A 16,844-nucleotide genomic window follows, 5' to 3' on the forward strand; every position below is an offset into this window, starting at 1 on the left:
CATGCCATCTTGGGAAGGGGGAGAGGAGAAGGAGGGAGGAAAATGTGGAACTCAAAATCTTATAAAAGTGAATGCTGAAAATTAAAAATAAATTTTTTTTTAAAAAAAAGAAGGAAAAAATAATACAGCATTTATTTGTTTTCCCATTCTGAGTCCTTCAGAGTTCATGTCAAAAGATGGCTCAAAATTGTTTCTTCAAGAAACAAACATCTCAACAGGGTTAAAACTGTAGAATTGTTGATACTTGTAAGGAAAATCAATTCTTAATTGCAAGATTTTCACTATTGATTAGAGAAATGCAAATTAAAAGAACTCTGAGTTACTACTTTATACCTATCAGATTGGCTAATATAACAGAAAAGGAAAATAATTAAATATTAGAGGGGTTGTGGGAAAACTGGGATACTAAAACACTGTTGGTGGAGTGGTGAAGTGATACAACCGTCTGGAAAGCAATGTGGAACTAAGTCCAAAGGGCTATCAAACTGTGCACACCCTTGGATCCAGCAATACCACTATCAGGTCTGCATCTCAAAGAGATTATAAAAAGGGGCAGGGGGAAGACCTACTTGCACAAAAATATTTATAGCAGCTTTTTGTGGTGGCAAAGAACTGGAAATTGAGAAGATGCCCATCAACTGGGAAATGGTTGAACAAGGTGTATGTGACTGTAATGAAATACTATAGTGCTGTAAGAAATGACAAAGCACATTGATTTCAGAAAAACCTCAACTAATGCAAAGTGAAGTGAACAGAACCAGGAGAACATTGTACACAGTAACAGCAACATTGCATGATGATGAAACTATGAATGAGTTGGCTATTCTCAGCAATACAATGATCCAAGACAATTCCAAAAGACTCATGATAGAAAGTGCAATCCACAGCCAGGGAAAGAACTGATGGTCTGAATGCAGATCCTTTTCACTTTATTATTTTGTATCTTTTTTGTCTTTATTTTCTTTCACAACATGACTAGTATGGAAATATGTCTTGGAATACACATATATATCCTTTATCAAACTGCTTACTAATTCAAGAAGAGGGGGAGGGAGAGAATTAGGAACTCAAAATGGGAACAAAATAAAATAAAAAAAACCTAAATTCAAGTTTTTTTTTTCCTTGCACTATAGGTGTGCAAAGGGGGCAGATTACTATTCAATTATATCTCACTAATAGCTGCTCAATGGTAAAACCTATATGCAACACAACCTATAAACTTCTTTTGACGTCATAATCTTAACAAAATGAAGATAATCATAGGAAGAAAGAACAAAGTCATCTGCCTTAAATGAAGCCAGATATTTCTGTTGCACTTTCAAAGATTACAGTGCCTTATTGATGTGTACCAATGTCTAAATGTATCTTCCTGCTATTACTGAAACTCTGAAAGGGAAAGGAATGGGTATGTCCAACTTGGGCTTATAAAGTGCTAATATTATACAATTCCATGAGGTCTGATTCTCTTTGCAGATGTCTCCCAATGTATTCATCCTTAATCTCTACAATCCTGAAGCACCAACTCAACAAAAACATATGGAACTGATGTCACATAAAATTCATTCTCTTCTCCCTGAATTCCTAATTCCCCTATTTTTGCTGAGAGCAAAAATCAACCTTCCAGGCACCAACATGCATAACCTCAGCCATTCTCAACTATTTCCTTTTTCTTATTCTCCTTATCCAAGATAGTGCCCAAGTTGTGTCAAGTCTACTTCTAAAGGCTCATATCCATTCACCCACTTCTCTTTGCTAGAGAATACCACCCTAGTTTAATACCTCAACACTTTTAGTCACTTTTTTCAATCCTCTACATACCTGCCAAAATAATTTTTCTGAAGAACAAGTCTAAACATGTCCTGGCTCAAAACATCCAGTGATTCTCTATTGTTTTAAGGTAAAAGAGATAAAATTCCTCATCTTGGTATTTGGAACATGCAAGATAAAAGTTCCAACTTAATTTTTTTAGACTCATTTCATACTAGTCTTCTCCCTCATGAACTGTATAGCCAGACTGGCCTATACGCTGTGACTAGAACTTGACAATCCAATTTCTGCCTCCATGCCTTTGAATATGTTGTTCCTAATACCTGGAACACATTCTCTCTTCAACTGTACCTTTTAGCATCCTCAGTTTCCTTTAAGGCTCAGCTTAGGTGCTATGCTTATAGGAAGACTTTCCTGGTACCTCTATCTTGCATTTATTTTTTAAAAACATTATGAGGATGGGTAGGTGGTGCAATAGAATCAGAAAGACTCATCTTTATGAGTCCAATCCTGGCTTCAGACACTGTGTGACCCTAAATAAGTCAATTAACCATGTTTGCCTCAGTTTTCTCAACTGTAAAATGATCTGGAAAAGGAAATGGCAAACCACTCCAGCATCTTTGCCAAGAAAACCCCAAATAGGGTTCAAGGAGAGTCAGAAACAATGAAATAACTGAACAATAAACAAAAAATATTTTTATCTTCCAGCAGAACAGACGTTCCTTGAAAGCAGCAGCTTTTTGCCTTTATGTCTTTCTATCCCCAAATCCTAGTATAGTGCCTTGAATTTTGTGGGTGCTTTTCATAAAAGCTTGTTGATCTGAATAGTAATGAAATTCCCTTATTTCCTGTCTTATACTATGGAGTCAAATGAGAAGCCAGGATTCCCTAACAACCCTACTCTAATTGCTAAAAACCCAAAGTCTTTAAGTTATATCTCTATGAAGTCCCCTACTACTCAATTTTCCTTAAGCATTTATTCATTCCTTTGAAAAGTGTCACTGATTCTAGGCTCATGCTGAATTTTCCCACTGATGGCCTCACCATAAGAGAAGGTATCTGGAAGAGGAACACCATGGCCAGCTAGCTCTTGGAAGGTCCAGAACTTATTGACACAATTCAGGATAGCTTGAGGTCGGTTCATCAGCCGGCATCCCATCTTCTCTAGGTGACGTAACACAGTGATATCACTATCACTCTGCACCCAAGGTGTTGGTACCCTTACTACCACCACTTGGGGATAGGCAGTGATCAACTCCCCATTGATTCGCAGACCTGGAAACGGAGGGAAGAAAAGTGAGTAGATTAATTTAAAAGGTTCAAAGGAAATGGAAAAAAAGACACAACAAAGCACAATAATACATAGATTGCAAAGCACAGTTCATGTAATACCTTGCATTGTTATTGATCATTAAATCTCATGACGACCAACAGTGCACACTTCAAAACTATGGCAATAGCCAATAGTTTCATAAGTCCATAGTTTAATAAAAATAAATTTCCTCTTCAATAGACCAGACTAAGATTATATTATATTGTAATGGAGAGGGATATTTTCTTAACATTGTATTTTTTTGGAAAGAAACCACTAAATTCATTAATAAAATCCCCAAACTATTATCCTTGAATAGTTTTTTTCAAGGTGTTCCTTTAATGAATGTAGCTCTACTTGTATATATACATGCTCTGGAGCCAGAAAGAATTCCTGAGACCAACCAATCTAATATTGTTGATCCAATTAAATTTAATTCACTGACCATGTTAAGTGTTTACTATACGAAAAGATGTTTTAGATATACACACACAAAAAAAACCCCACAGTTCCTCCTCTAAAAGAATTTATGATATAGTAATATTATATACCTTCTCATGCTATGAAAATGGACACTTATTTTACTCTGCAGGAATACTGGACAAGATTCCATGACCTCCTGTGGTAAACATTTCTTTGTTTTATTATTCTTAGAATCAGAATTTTTATTTCTCATCAAGGATTTATAAAATTCTTTCCTCTTTTGGATTATTTAGATCAAACTATACAAGGACATACTAAATGACTAGTCTCAAATACATTAAGACTGCAAAATGAAAAATGCTAAATATTAAGTACAACAAATTAGATGAGTGAAAAAGAATGCAAATTAGATTTAAAAAAGGAAAAGATGACAAAAAACTATGAGCTCTGCAATATCCCCATTTCCTCAACTTCCAATCACTTTGCAATCCATTGAATCTGTATTCCAATTCTACTATTTGACTGAAGGTTACTAATGCTTAATCTTAAATAAGATGTTATGATCTTTCCTCAGTCTATTCAATCTCCTCTGATAGCTTTTGATTGCCACGTTTTATAGCTAATACTTGCCACTTCTTCCCCTAGCTTCCATGAGACTGCTTTCTTTCTTTGCTTTCTAGAGACATTGTGTTTCCTTTGCTATCTATATCAACATCATCCACTTAGTCACTAGTGTGAATAACCCTCAAATGCTCTATCCTTGGCCTGCTTCCCTCTAAATCCTGTTAGTGAAATCATTAATTTCTATGGGCTCAATTACTATCTCTAAGAAGATGACTCCTAAATCTATATATTAAATACTCAGTCCTGAACTCTAGGACTGTATAACAATCATAATCTGTATAACTAGTTGATCCACATAGAGATTAGCTTCAACTTGTTTAAAATAGAACTTATATTTAACCTCAAGAAAAAAATAACCTCAACGGTTTCACTCCTTTCCAAAGTTCCCCATTTCTATTGATGGCACTACCTTCCTCCAGTCTTTTAAGACCCCAATCTTGGAGTCATCCTTGATTCTTTCCCTTCCTCAAATCTCATATCCAACCAGTTGCCAATTACTGATTTATCTTCTATAGCATCTATTGCAATGTACAGAGAGTTCTGGCTTCACTGATGTAAATTTGACCGTGAACATGGGTAAAGGAAAGGAACAGTTCAAAGACATGTGGGGGGCCAGGGATAGATAAGTGAGAGTAGGATAAGGAATATGTTGGGCGCTGGCTGGAACTGAAAGGAAGAACACGCAGACACAGATAGCAGAGAATGGGTGATGGGTGGAGACTGGGGACAGATACCCAGTACCCAAGCATGGGTGGACAGAAGACGGACAGGTACAGGTTGGACACATGGAAAAGTGAGTAGAGTGGGGCAAAGGTCTCTCTCAGCTCTGAAGGTCCCAAATCAAGTACCCAATCTGGTGGAGGGAGTGGTCTCTTTGCACATCTGTTCTGCTTTCACTTGGTTATTTTTCTTCTCTTGGTAGGGATCTAAGGAGCAGGAGCTTAGAGATAGAGAGAACACACAGTACTGGATGGTAAAGTTAATATAGGTTTTGGGTTTTTTTTGGAATGTGGTTTTCTTTCAGAATTGTTTTGGGTAAAGTTGAATGAGTAATGTGCATTTATGTAAAGTGAGAGCTGTTTGTATACTCCTCTCCATTCAAACAGTTACTACCATAGTTGAAATTCTCATTACTCTCATTTAGATTACTACAATAATTGATCTCCTTGCCTCTGGTCTTTGGTTCTTTCCAAACTACTTTCCATGTAGCTACCAAAGTGACAGTCCAGAAACAGATTGGAACATGCCATTCCCATTCAAAAATCTTTAATGGGTTTCATTTTCCTTCAGGATAAAAAACATATTCCTCTTTCAGCAACTTCCTGGTCTAAATTATTCACAATACTTCCCCTTTAAATAACTTTCCATTCTAGTCATGCTAATTTGCTAGCTCTACTCTCTTCATAATTTTCCTTACTTGCCCATGGTTTTGTAGAGGTTGTTATCCATGACTAGAATACACTCCTTTTCTTCACTATCATGTTACAGAATCCTTAGCTTTCTTTAAAGCCCAACCAGGGCCATCTTCTTCACCAGCCCTTTCCTGATCCTCCCAGTTATCAGAACACTTTCCCCCTTGAAATCATTTTGTACAAACTTCATACTTACTTGTGCATATGCAGCCTCTACTGTAAATCCTTCAGGGAAAGTTTCATTTTTGTCTTAGTATCCCTGCACTATACCCCACTCATAATAGGTGCTAAAATATATGTTTGTTACACTAGAGGAAAGAAAATCTCCTATATAATACACGTATTTTTATTAATTAAAAATACTTTATTTTTTTTTACATGATAGTCACATAAACTCACCCCCCCCCCCCAAAACCTTCCCTTGCAACAAAAACATTTGATACAGAAATCTTGTCTAACAATGTATAAAATAATCTGTTTTAGTAGCATCTCTACCCTCTTACTGTAAGGGAAAAGGTTTCTGTATATTTTTAAAGAATAAAACAATCACTTGTCAAATTTTTGTCACAGAAGAAAATGGTAGGAAGGAATTTTAAAATTAACTGGTTTTCTAATCCAATGTAGTCTGCAAAACTGGACCAATTTCACTATTGTTTTTACTTGGCATGAGTAGATTTACAATATGCATAAGAAACCACAACAAACATGTCTGCAGTACCTTCAATAAGCATAGGTCTATGTCAGACAGTGTAGATACAAAGATTTTAAAGATGCTAATCTCTAATTACCAAGATTTATTTTGGGGGAAGGGTGATGAGGGATACCACAAAGTATATATACATAAGTATATACATCTATATATACTTTTATACATATACATATATATATATAAATTGAGTGTATGTAATTAAGAAAGGGTGTGGTAAGGCAAAAGAGATACAGAGAAAATCATCTAGAAAAATTTTAGTGAGGATTGAGGGAAGAAAGATTCTGATTAGTCATGAGAAGAGACTCCATGCTAGGCACAGCAGATAAATAATTGATCTTGCAAATGTATGGATTCAGAGAAAAGCTGGTATGCAGCATACTTTGGCTTGGAATGTAGTGCATGTTTGCATAATGTTTAGAAGTGGCATGAAACAAGACCAGAAAGGAAAGGAGATTCAGATTATGGAGGGTCTTAAAGCCAGGCTGAAAAAATACATAATCTATTCTACAGGCAATGAGGAGCTCAATATAAGGTTTTTAAGAAGAAAAATAATATGATCAGACCAACATCTTAGGAAAGTCAGGCAACTTTGTAGGGAGTGAATTAGAAAGGATAACATCTGAACAAGGGTGGCCATATATGGAACAATGTTGGAACAAGGGTTAAGGGACAGATGCCAAACATATTGACTGTCAAGGTCAAAATACGTTAAGACTTGGCAACTGACAACATGAAAGTGAGGAAGAGAAAGGAGTCAAGGATAATCCCAAAACTGAGAACTGAGGTTATAGGAGAAATGGGGGTGCCCTTAACAGAAATAGCAACATTTGGAAAGGAGGCGGTTTGAGGGTTTAGGTAAGATAATTAGTCACTCTTTTGTCATGCCAAGTTTGAGAAAAGAATCAACTCCCATTTCTTGGGAATAAGTGGATTCCATTTCACTAATGGTCTTTACTCAAACCAAAATAACCTATATTGTTGAGTGGATATGTTTTCTTTTTTTCTTGTAGGATAGATTAGATATCTTCTGAAGTCTCCTCCAATTCTGAGATTGTGTGACTCTAAGAAGCTGACAGTACAGCCAAAAAGAGATGCTACAAATCCATTAAATCGATGCTTATTAACTGCCTATTATGTACAAATCAAGTCAAATCAACAAGCATTTATTAAGTGCCAGAAACTGTGAATACAAAGTTGGGAATACAAAGAAAGGCAAAAACTGGAAACTAAAGGCATTTTCATCAACTGAAGAATAAATGAATAAGGTGTGATATATGAATGTGATAGAATGCTATTGTGCTATAAGAAATGAGGAAATAGATGATTTCAAAGAGACATGTAAAGACTTATATGAACTAATATGGGAAAAAGTAAGCAGAACTGGAAGAATAATTTATACAAATTTATAAATATTACAAAAATGAACAAATCTGAAGACATAAACTGGTGAAGAATGAAATGAACAGAGCTGGAAAAACAATTTATACAATAACAACTATACCATAAATAAAAACCACTTTGAAAGGTATAAGCACTATGATGGATATAAGGACCATTCATTAATTCCAGATGAATCATAAATGAAACATACTATCCAGATTTAACAGAGATGTGAGAGATGTAGGGTGCAGAATGAGACGTGTATTTTGTATATAGATAATGAGGGAATTTGTTTTGCTTGACTACCCAGAAATTTTGCTCTGTTACAAAAGAAATTTTTTGATGTTGTTTAATCATTTCACAGCAGCATTAGGCAACATTCTAGACATCTTTAGGCATTAGGCAACATCTAGACATCAGAAAAATCTGTTGTTTTGCTATTGTTCAGTCATTTTTCAGTTGTGTCTGACTCTTTATGACCCCATTTGGAGTTTTCCTGCCATATATACTGCAGTAGTGTACCATTTTGTTCTCCAGTTCATTTTGTAAATGAGGAAACAGAGGTAAACAGAGTTAAGTGACTTCCACAGGATCACACAACTAGTTAAGTGCATGAGGCCAAATTTGAACTCAGGAAAATGAGTCTTCCTGACTCCAGGCCCAGCACTCTTATCTACTGCTCCACGTAGCTGTCCTACAAGGAAAAGATATTCTGTTTAAAAAAAAACAAAACAAAACAAAGTGAATGTTGCATACACTTTCAGATGAGATTATTTTATTGTTAGTTTTAATAATTTTTACTTATTTATAAGAGACTTCTCATGGAGTGGGGGTGACACATAAATACACATAACTAAAGTTAAAAACAAAACACATGAATAAAAGGGTGTTTGTTTTAAATCAGAAAGGATGGAGTATCTGAGGAGAAAGTGATCAACAGTGTTAAATGCTGCTGAGAGGTCAAGAAAAATAAAGACTGAGAAAATACCCTTAGATAATGACAATTAAGAGATCATTGTTAGTAACTTTGGAGAGAATAGCTTCAACTGACTGAAACCAGAAGCCAGATTTTAGAGGCTTTAGTGAAAGGACTGAAAGTGGAGGCTTTGTGCATGCAGTTATCCCTTCTACACTTTAACTTTCCCCATTGCAGTTTTGCATAAGAAATTAAATGAGAATTTTTTGGGGGGGGTTGCAGAAGCTGCAGGTGACATGCGAAGGCCAGTAGATGACAAAGAAAAAGTTTAAAAACTCAGAAATATATAAAGTGTGTTTAGTATTGTATAATAATCAGAAACTGAAGAGATGGAGGATATTGAGGGATGATATCATGTGGGTATGAGTTAAGAACAAGAAAAGGAAATGGTTAATGGCTTGCTTTCTTATTTGAGGGGGAGTAGGGGGATAGGACGAGGCTGAATTAATGTTTTGAGCAGTCTTTTTCATTAGCTGTCTGTTAATTACAGTAACCCAGATCAAAATTTGAAATGCTACTAATTTTTCAATTTCTACCTGTATAAGTGAGGCTAACTAATGGATCGAGTTGGTTATTGTCATCAGTGTTACTGTTAACTGTAACTGCAAGCTGAACTACCATTTTGAGATACTCTCTACACAGAAACTTTCGAATTAAATATTCTTTATTATAATCCTTGATTCTATGTATCAAGAATTAAGTTTTCCTTGAAGCATAGTCATGTTAGTCTCATCAATTTGCTTTTTCAAATTTCAACTGTTTTCTTTTTCTTTTAATTTCTGTAAAAGATGTACTCTCCTTGTCACACTCAGTCTAAAATCAAGGAAGCTTCTGTCAAGGTCATTCTCAGGATATCAGTATCCAAGCTGAGGAGACTGCCTGTATCCTGAGATAACTGCTACCTCCTAGCACCACGGACTGTATAACACAGGTCTGCACAACCTGTGGCCCACTGTTTATGGCCTGTGGGCTGCTTGTGGCATGCCAAAGGATTTTGGGTGCCCTGGGAAAAAAGTACAGGTCGTTTTCCATAAGCGACGCATGGGCTGCTGCTTGTGCAGGCCTGGTATAGTATCTTTAGGTGAATTATGAATACCAGCCCATCACTTTTCTCTTTTATCCTCTGCACCCACGGACAACAGGGAACTATATCTAAGAACCTAGTCTTGAATATGTGCAAAGGTTGAAGTACGTTCATAATTACCATCATGAGTATGGAAAAGAGTTCCTGTGAACTAGGCTCATATGTCCTGGCCAATCTTCACTTAAGCATGACCATCTGACCAACTGGTGCTCTTAAAAAATCTTCAGGAAAGATTGAATGGAATAGGCCTTTACTGATAAGTCCACAGTTACAAGTGGAGCCTTTTCATTATATAAATGCATAAACAATCCAGGATCAAACCCCATTGTTGCCAAAGATTCATCCTTCAATTCTTAAATTCATACTGGCATTTAAATCAACATGGAGGTCATCAGGAGACCAAAAAAGCCCCCAAAACAACAACAAAAAACACAAACAACAAAAAAAAACCTTTATGGCATAGAAGTATGTGCCCTTCCTTTAAGAAATACCCAAGGTCCAGGACCATGGGCAGCATTCACACTCCCAGAACTTGTCATTCAGAGATCTGGCAAGCTGTGATTCATCTTTATAAGAACACCTATCCTTCAATAAATCTCATTGGAATATTAGAAAAACCCAGCACCAAAAGAAAGGTTAAAAAGGTTAACTTGTTGGCTTGGAGAAGGCAACATGCAAACAACTATGTACAAAAAAGATATATGGAGGATGAACTGGAGATAATCTCAGAGGGAAGGCATGAGTATTAAAGGTAAGGAAACACTTCCTGAGAGGGTGGAACTTTAGTTGGATCTGGAGGGAGGGGGAAGAAGTAATTCTAGTACAAAGGCTGGAAAGGTAGGAAAGGGCTCTGGTTAGGAACAGCTTTAAAAACCAAACAGAAGATTTTATATTTATTCTTGGAGGTAAATGAGAATTAATGGAGTTTACTGAAGGGGGCAGGGGAGGGGAAGAGGGAATGATATAGTGAGATGTGCTGTAGGAAGCTCAATTTGACAGCTGAACTAAAGTTGGACTGGAATGAGGATAGACTTGAGTGAGGCAGACCAATCAGAAGCCTAGCTGCCAATAGTCCAGGCATGAGATGAGGGCCTGCACCAGGGAGTTGGCAGTTTTAGGTAAGAGGTAGAGAAGGGAGAGTATATAAGACATGTCACAAAGGTAGAAACAGGATTTGACAACTGACTCGATAAAGGGGATGAGGGAGAGTGAAGAATTAAGGATACATCTGGTTTGTAAGACAGGGGTGACTGTGAAGATTGTGGTGCCCTTGATGGTGACATTAGAAAGAAGGTATAGAGGGGCATATTCAGTTTAGGACATGTTAAGCTTAAGGTAGACAGAGAACATCCATTTTAGGATGTCCGATAGGAAGTTGGAGATGAGGTTAGGGCTGGACAAGTATATCTGAATCATCTGTATAAACATGATATAATTGAATCTAGTGAGGACTGATAAAACCAAGCAAAATAGTATAAAGGGAGAAGAGGTACTAGGACTGAACCTTGAAAGATACTCACCATTAGTGGCAATGACTTAGATAAAGATCTAGCAAAGGAAAAATTGAACAGATAAGGAGAACCAGCAGAGAGACAGCAATGCTACAAAAACCAAGACAGAAGAGACTATCCAAAAGAATGATTAGATCAGAAGCTAGTCTACAGAGAGTAAAGAAGAGAATGAGAGGAAAGGAAATGAAGGTACTTACTGCAGATGGCATTCTTTTAGTTTAGCCATACATAAGAGAGTCCAGATATAGGACAACAGTTAGCATGGACAGAAGGATCAAGTGATGTTTTTGGGGGTTTTTTTGAGAATGGGGAAATGGGTGTCTCAGTAGTGAAGCAAAGATCGAAGATAAATGAAAGAATAGGGATGACAGGGCAGTTTGCTTACAGAAGTCAATGTACCAGGCACTGGGAATATTAAAAATACAAAAAAAGCGCTACTGCTTTCAGCAGTAGGGATACCACATATATAGAGAATATATACAAACTTATAAAAAGAAATTTCAAGAAGGAGAATGCACTAATAATTGGAGGAAAGAGGAATCAGGGAAAGTCTACTGTAATAGTGGCTTTTTAACTTAATGTATTGGAGTTCAGGACATGAAGGTCTGAGAATGGGAAAAGACAGGTAATTCTGAGTTATGTAGTAGGGCATGAGAGGAACCTCATGATGGATAATCTCAATTTTCTAGGAGATGAAGTTAAAAGAGGTTGAAAGTAGTACAGGGAATTTGAAAGAGGTAGGGAAAAGAGTACCTGAGGAACGTGAAATAGTCAATCATGGATGAATAAAGGAATTTGGTGTAAGACAGTATAGTTGAATTAACTGATTAATTCAAGGTCAAGACTATGAAAAGGGAGAAAAGCAAAGTAAGTCAGATTAAGAATAATGGACTAGCACAAAGACAGACGTGGAGAATTGTAGTAAGGACTGGAAAGGAATAAGGTAGAAGAAGAGAATAGATGAGATTATGATGAGAAAAGATAATTTTAAGATGATCAAAGTGATAAGAATTACAGAAGATGATGAAATACAAGGTATGACCATCCATGTGAATTACCTAGATGAGTAAAGATGTAGCTCCTGAGAGGCAAGATTGCTGTCAGGGTGTTTTAAGGGACACAAATGTGTAAACTGAAATCTCCAGGTCGGAGGGCAGAGTTTCAGATGGAGAGGTACACCAGATGAAATTTGATAAAGATTAATATAAAGAACTATGTAAGCGTTAAACTAAAACCAACTACATATCAGGATGGGGGAGATAATGATTGAAAACAATCTATAAGTTATAATGGGGAGCAAAGGATAAGCTGATTCTTCCCCTGGACCCAGTGCCAGGGGGCAACAAAAGAAGGTACAACAATCACTGGAGGACATGTGGTCAATGGATGTCGTATCTTCTGGAGAAAACCAGATTTTTCTGAATGCAAGAAGAGTCTTAGGAGATAACTTACATTCTGGAAAACTTCACATGGTTAAAATTTTTAAAAATGATCTTGAAGATAAGTATCAGTTATCTTTAACATTCACACTTAATTTCTCCTATGATACTGAATAAGCAGGTCATCTAGTCACTGAGTTCTTTGGAATACAACAATATATTATTGACGCACATTGAGCCTATGGGGCACTTTTAAGTTATAACCTTCTGATTGTTTTCAATCATTATCTCCCCCATCCTGATATGTAGTTGGTTTTAGTTTAACGCTTATATAGTTCTTTATATTAATCTTTTATCAAATTTCATCTGGTTAAACTTCATTCTACTATTTCTGCCTATTTACATATTGAGATCCCAATTTTACCATCCAAATTATTAGCTGAACTCCACCTTCGTTTCATCTGCAAATAATGTGCATTTCTATCCCCCCCAAGATCTGGATAAAGGAATAAAGGGAATGCTTATCAAATTTACAGATGACACAAGTTGGGCAAGCCAACATACTAGACACATCAAGAGCCAGTATCCAAAAAGATCTTAACAAGCTAGAATAACAGTAGATGAAATCTAATACTACTAATAACGGGGATAAATATAAAGTCCTAGAACTGGAATAAAATGAATTATATAAATACAGAATGATATAATTATAACGCAAAAGTTTGTGTGAAAAAGACCTGAGGTTTTTGGTAAACTGCAAACTCAATAGGAGTCAACTGTAACATTGTGACAACAGCAACAAAATTATTTAGTAATTTTAATCTGCATTCAAAGAGACATAACACACAGAACAAGAAAGGTGTGACAGTTCTATTGTACACTACTTACCAGGCCATACCTGCATTTATATTTAATTCTGGAGATCACATTTTAGGAAGAACCACAACAAATTGGTTTAAGTGCTGAGCAAGCAAGATAAAAGAACTTAAGGATTTTTCATAAGAGGACTGACCTGTATTTTCATAGGGAATGGCAATAAACTTATACTACTTCATCTCAAAAAGCAGAGCCAGGAAGAAGTAGAAATTGAAGAGAAACATATTAAGACTCAACGTAAAGAAACACTTCCAAACATTGTGAGTTATTTAAAAGTGGAATGGGGTTCCCTCAGTGGTTAGCAGAGTTCCCATCAATGGAGTTATGCAAGGAGAGGATAGGCCCACTTTTCCAGACGTTATAGAAAGAATTCCTGTTCAAGTAGAGATTGTACTACATTATATATGAGTTCTCCTCCTACTTTAACAGTTTTAATTTTGAAATATCAGTGTACAACCTGAGATTAGAAGATACTCACTACCAGTCTTATTCTTAGGACCACAATGACCAACTAGAAAAATAATTTAGACAGCTCAAAAGTTAGCTGAATTCAATACCACTACTAGGTCTGCACCCCAAAGAGATCACAAAAGGGGGGAAAGGACCCACATGTACAAAAATATGTATAGCAGCTCTTTTTGAGTGGAAAAAGAACTGGAAATGGAGAGGATGCCCATCAACTGGGGAATGGCTGAACAAGTTGTAGTATATGAAGGTAATGTAACACTATTGTGCTATAAGAAATGACAAACAGGCTGATTTTGGAAAAACCTGGGCTTTTACATGAACTGATGCAAAGAAGTGAACAGAACCAGGAAAACATTGTATACAGTAACAGCAACATCGTGTGACGATGAATTTTGAATAACTCAGCTCTTCGCAGCAATATAATGATCTAAGACAATTTCAGAAGACTCATGACAGAAAATGCTATCCACATCCAGAGAAATAAATGATAGAGTTTGAATGCAGATTGAAACAGTGTTTTTACTTTATTTTTCCATAGTTTTTTTGTTTTGTTCCATTTCTTCTTTCACAACATGATTAATATGGAAATGTTTTACATGACTGCACATATGTAATCTATATAAAATTGCTTATCTTCTTAGGAAGGGAGGAAAGAAGGGGAGAGGATTTGGAACTCAAAATTTTATTTAAAAATTATCATTACATATAATTGGAAAAAATAAAATATTATTTAGTTAGTTGAATTTAGGTAACTAAAAGTATTTCTATTATTTAGGTCAGTAATACAGAAAATTACTCAACATTTTAAAGTTTTTTTAATTCATTACTAAAATGGGGGACTTTTTACATGTACATTTTCAAATGTCAAATCAGAAAAATTACCAAGTGATTTCTGAATTTTAGATATGCAAAACCTTATAAGAATGTTTTCCAAGTAACACTGAAAGATGTAAGTTGCTTTAAGATTTCAACAACAAGAAGCTTTAAATCACAGTGAACTCTTATCTGGTCTTCTAGGTAGTTACATCTTACCCACCAAGATTGTCTCCCAGACTTTCAAATCACAATCCTTCAATACTAGACCTCAAACAATGGTGGTCAGTCTTGAACAGGACAAGTAATATTAAGAAGTGGAGCAAAAGTTCAGACGACTGTCATGAGTGACAAATCAGTCATTATAATATTGAGTTTATGAAGGATGGTTTAGGATTTAATTGACATGTATTGATAAATAATGAGAACTAGTAGGATTTTTTTAAAGGAAAAATACACTTTTGAAGTCTATATTCTAATTCTTGGGAAAAATGTTATATTTGTGTTTTCCACTACCATATCTTTATATAATATCTCTGTATATCTCTCCTAATTCCCCCTCCTTAACTTCCTAATATCTTATTTCCACGTTTTCTCTACTTTTAACTCCATCACCCATAGCCAAATTTCATTTTCCAAAGTATAAAGAGTTGATAATAAGTAAACTAGAATTCATTCATTCTGCTGATTCCTCTTCATAATTCAGGGACTAGAGGGAGGCTGCTCTAGCAGCTCACCTCATTATCATGAAGCTCTGCCGCATTGCAGCTGACACAGTCATGTGTCCGGGAAAAAAAGCAAGCAGGCAACTGCTGCTCCATTTTAAAATCAGTGTTGAGGTCAAAGTAATGTGACAGGCTAGCTATTACTAAAACTAAAAGAATGCATACGCTATGTCTCAGATATACTCCACCTCCAAACCAATGATTTGCAGAGGGTCAGATAAAACAAATTTAGTAAAGAATGTAAAATCCCTAGCCAAGTAACAACTCAGTCAAAGTTCTTTCCTCTAAATAATATATTTGTCCTGCATGCTTGTCAATGGAGGTGAGACACTAAGACATATGATAAACAGAGCCAGAGCTCAATCATGAATATTAATCTTCTCTAATAACCAGAAAAATAGGCAAAATATTCCTAGTCTTGTTAGCAGCAAACCCAAGAACTAGTTTTCTTATCAAAAGGTAAAATCAATTTGATATACAGATTTAACATATGTCAAAAATGTAAGGACTTAAATGAAGGAATATTTGTTCATTAATACTTAGAGAGCGGCAGCTACATGGTACAGTGGATAAAGTACTGAGTTTGGAGTCAGAAAGATCTGAGTTCAAATCTGAACTTAGACACTCACAAGCTATGTGACCCTGGGCAAGTGAATGAACTGTTTGCCTCAGTTTCCTCATCTGTAAATTGAGTTAGAAAGGAAAATGTCAAAGTGCTCCCTTGTCTACCTCAAATGGAATCACAGAGTTGGACACAACTGAAACAAATGAATAACAACAACACTTGAATCATGAACTAGGTTGTAAAGGGGGAAAAAAGCTTTTACATTTTTTAAAAATCAAATTATTTCTATCTGAATATTAGACAGGAGATATTGAAAAACAATTGACTGTCTCCTCTAACCCAAAACTAAAGCACTTTTCAATCAGACAGTAATTCTTATAAAAAGAAATTTTCAAAGGCCACAAAGGGAGGAACAGTGAAATGTATAATTTAACACACTGCTACTAAAGTAAGTCATGAAAATTAGCAGCAGTCTCCCAGCAACAGAGTACAGCAGAGAGTGAAGGAGAAGAAAAGACATTTCTGTTAATATAAGCAAAGAAATATTAACTCCTGACCATTCTGAAAAGGACTAAATTTTCACGAAGTAGCAACCCCAAGTTACCATAAGACAGTTATATCAACTAACACATAAACAGCTTTTCCAACAAAAAGATGTTTATTCTAATTTATAGATTGGGAAGGTCTTTCTAAACTTAGATTAAAATTAAATCCTTCAACCCAGAGATCTCACTACTAAGCATATACTCCATGAAGGTCAAAGTCTTTTTAAAAAAATCTTATACACAACAAAATATTTTTGGCAGCAAAGAATCAGAAC

The 16,844-nt window shown here is 35.8% G+C and overlaps 1 protein-coding gene across 4 annotated transcripts in view; it reads right to left on the bottom strand.

Moving 5' to 3' along the window:
• Positions 1-16,844, bottom strand: part of RIMKLB (ribosomal modification protein rimK like family member B) — a 63,847-nt gene that overhangs the window by 19,282 nt on the left and 27,721 nt on the right. For all 4 annotated transcript variants that reach the window (XM_072653689.1, XM_072653686.1, XM_072653688.1 and 1 more), the window contains exon 3: positions 2,812-3,042. In XM_072653689.1, coding sequence (XP_072509790.1) covers positions 2,812-3,042 — 231 coding nt within the window. The remainder of the gene's footprint in view (positions 1-2,811; positions 3,043-16,844) is intronic.

Source organism: Notamacropus eugenii, chromosome 3 (genome assembly GCF_028372415.1).
Source record: "Notamacropus eugenii isolate mMacEug1 chromosome 3, mMacEug1.pri_v2, whole genome shotgun sequence".
NCBI lineage: Eukaryota > Metazoa > Chordata > Mammalia > Diprotodontia > Macropodidae > Notamacropus > Notamacropus eugenii.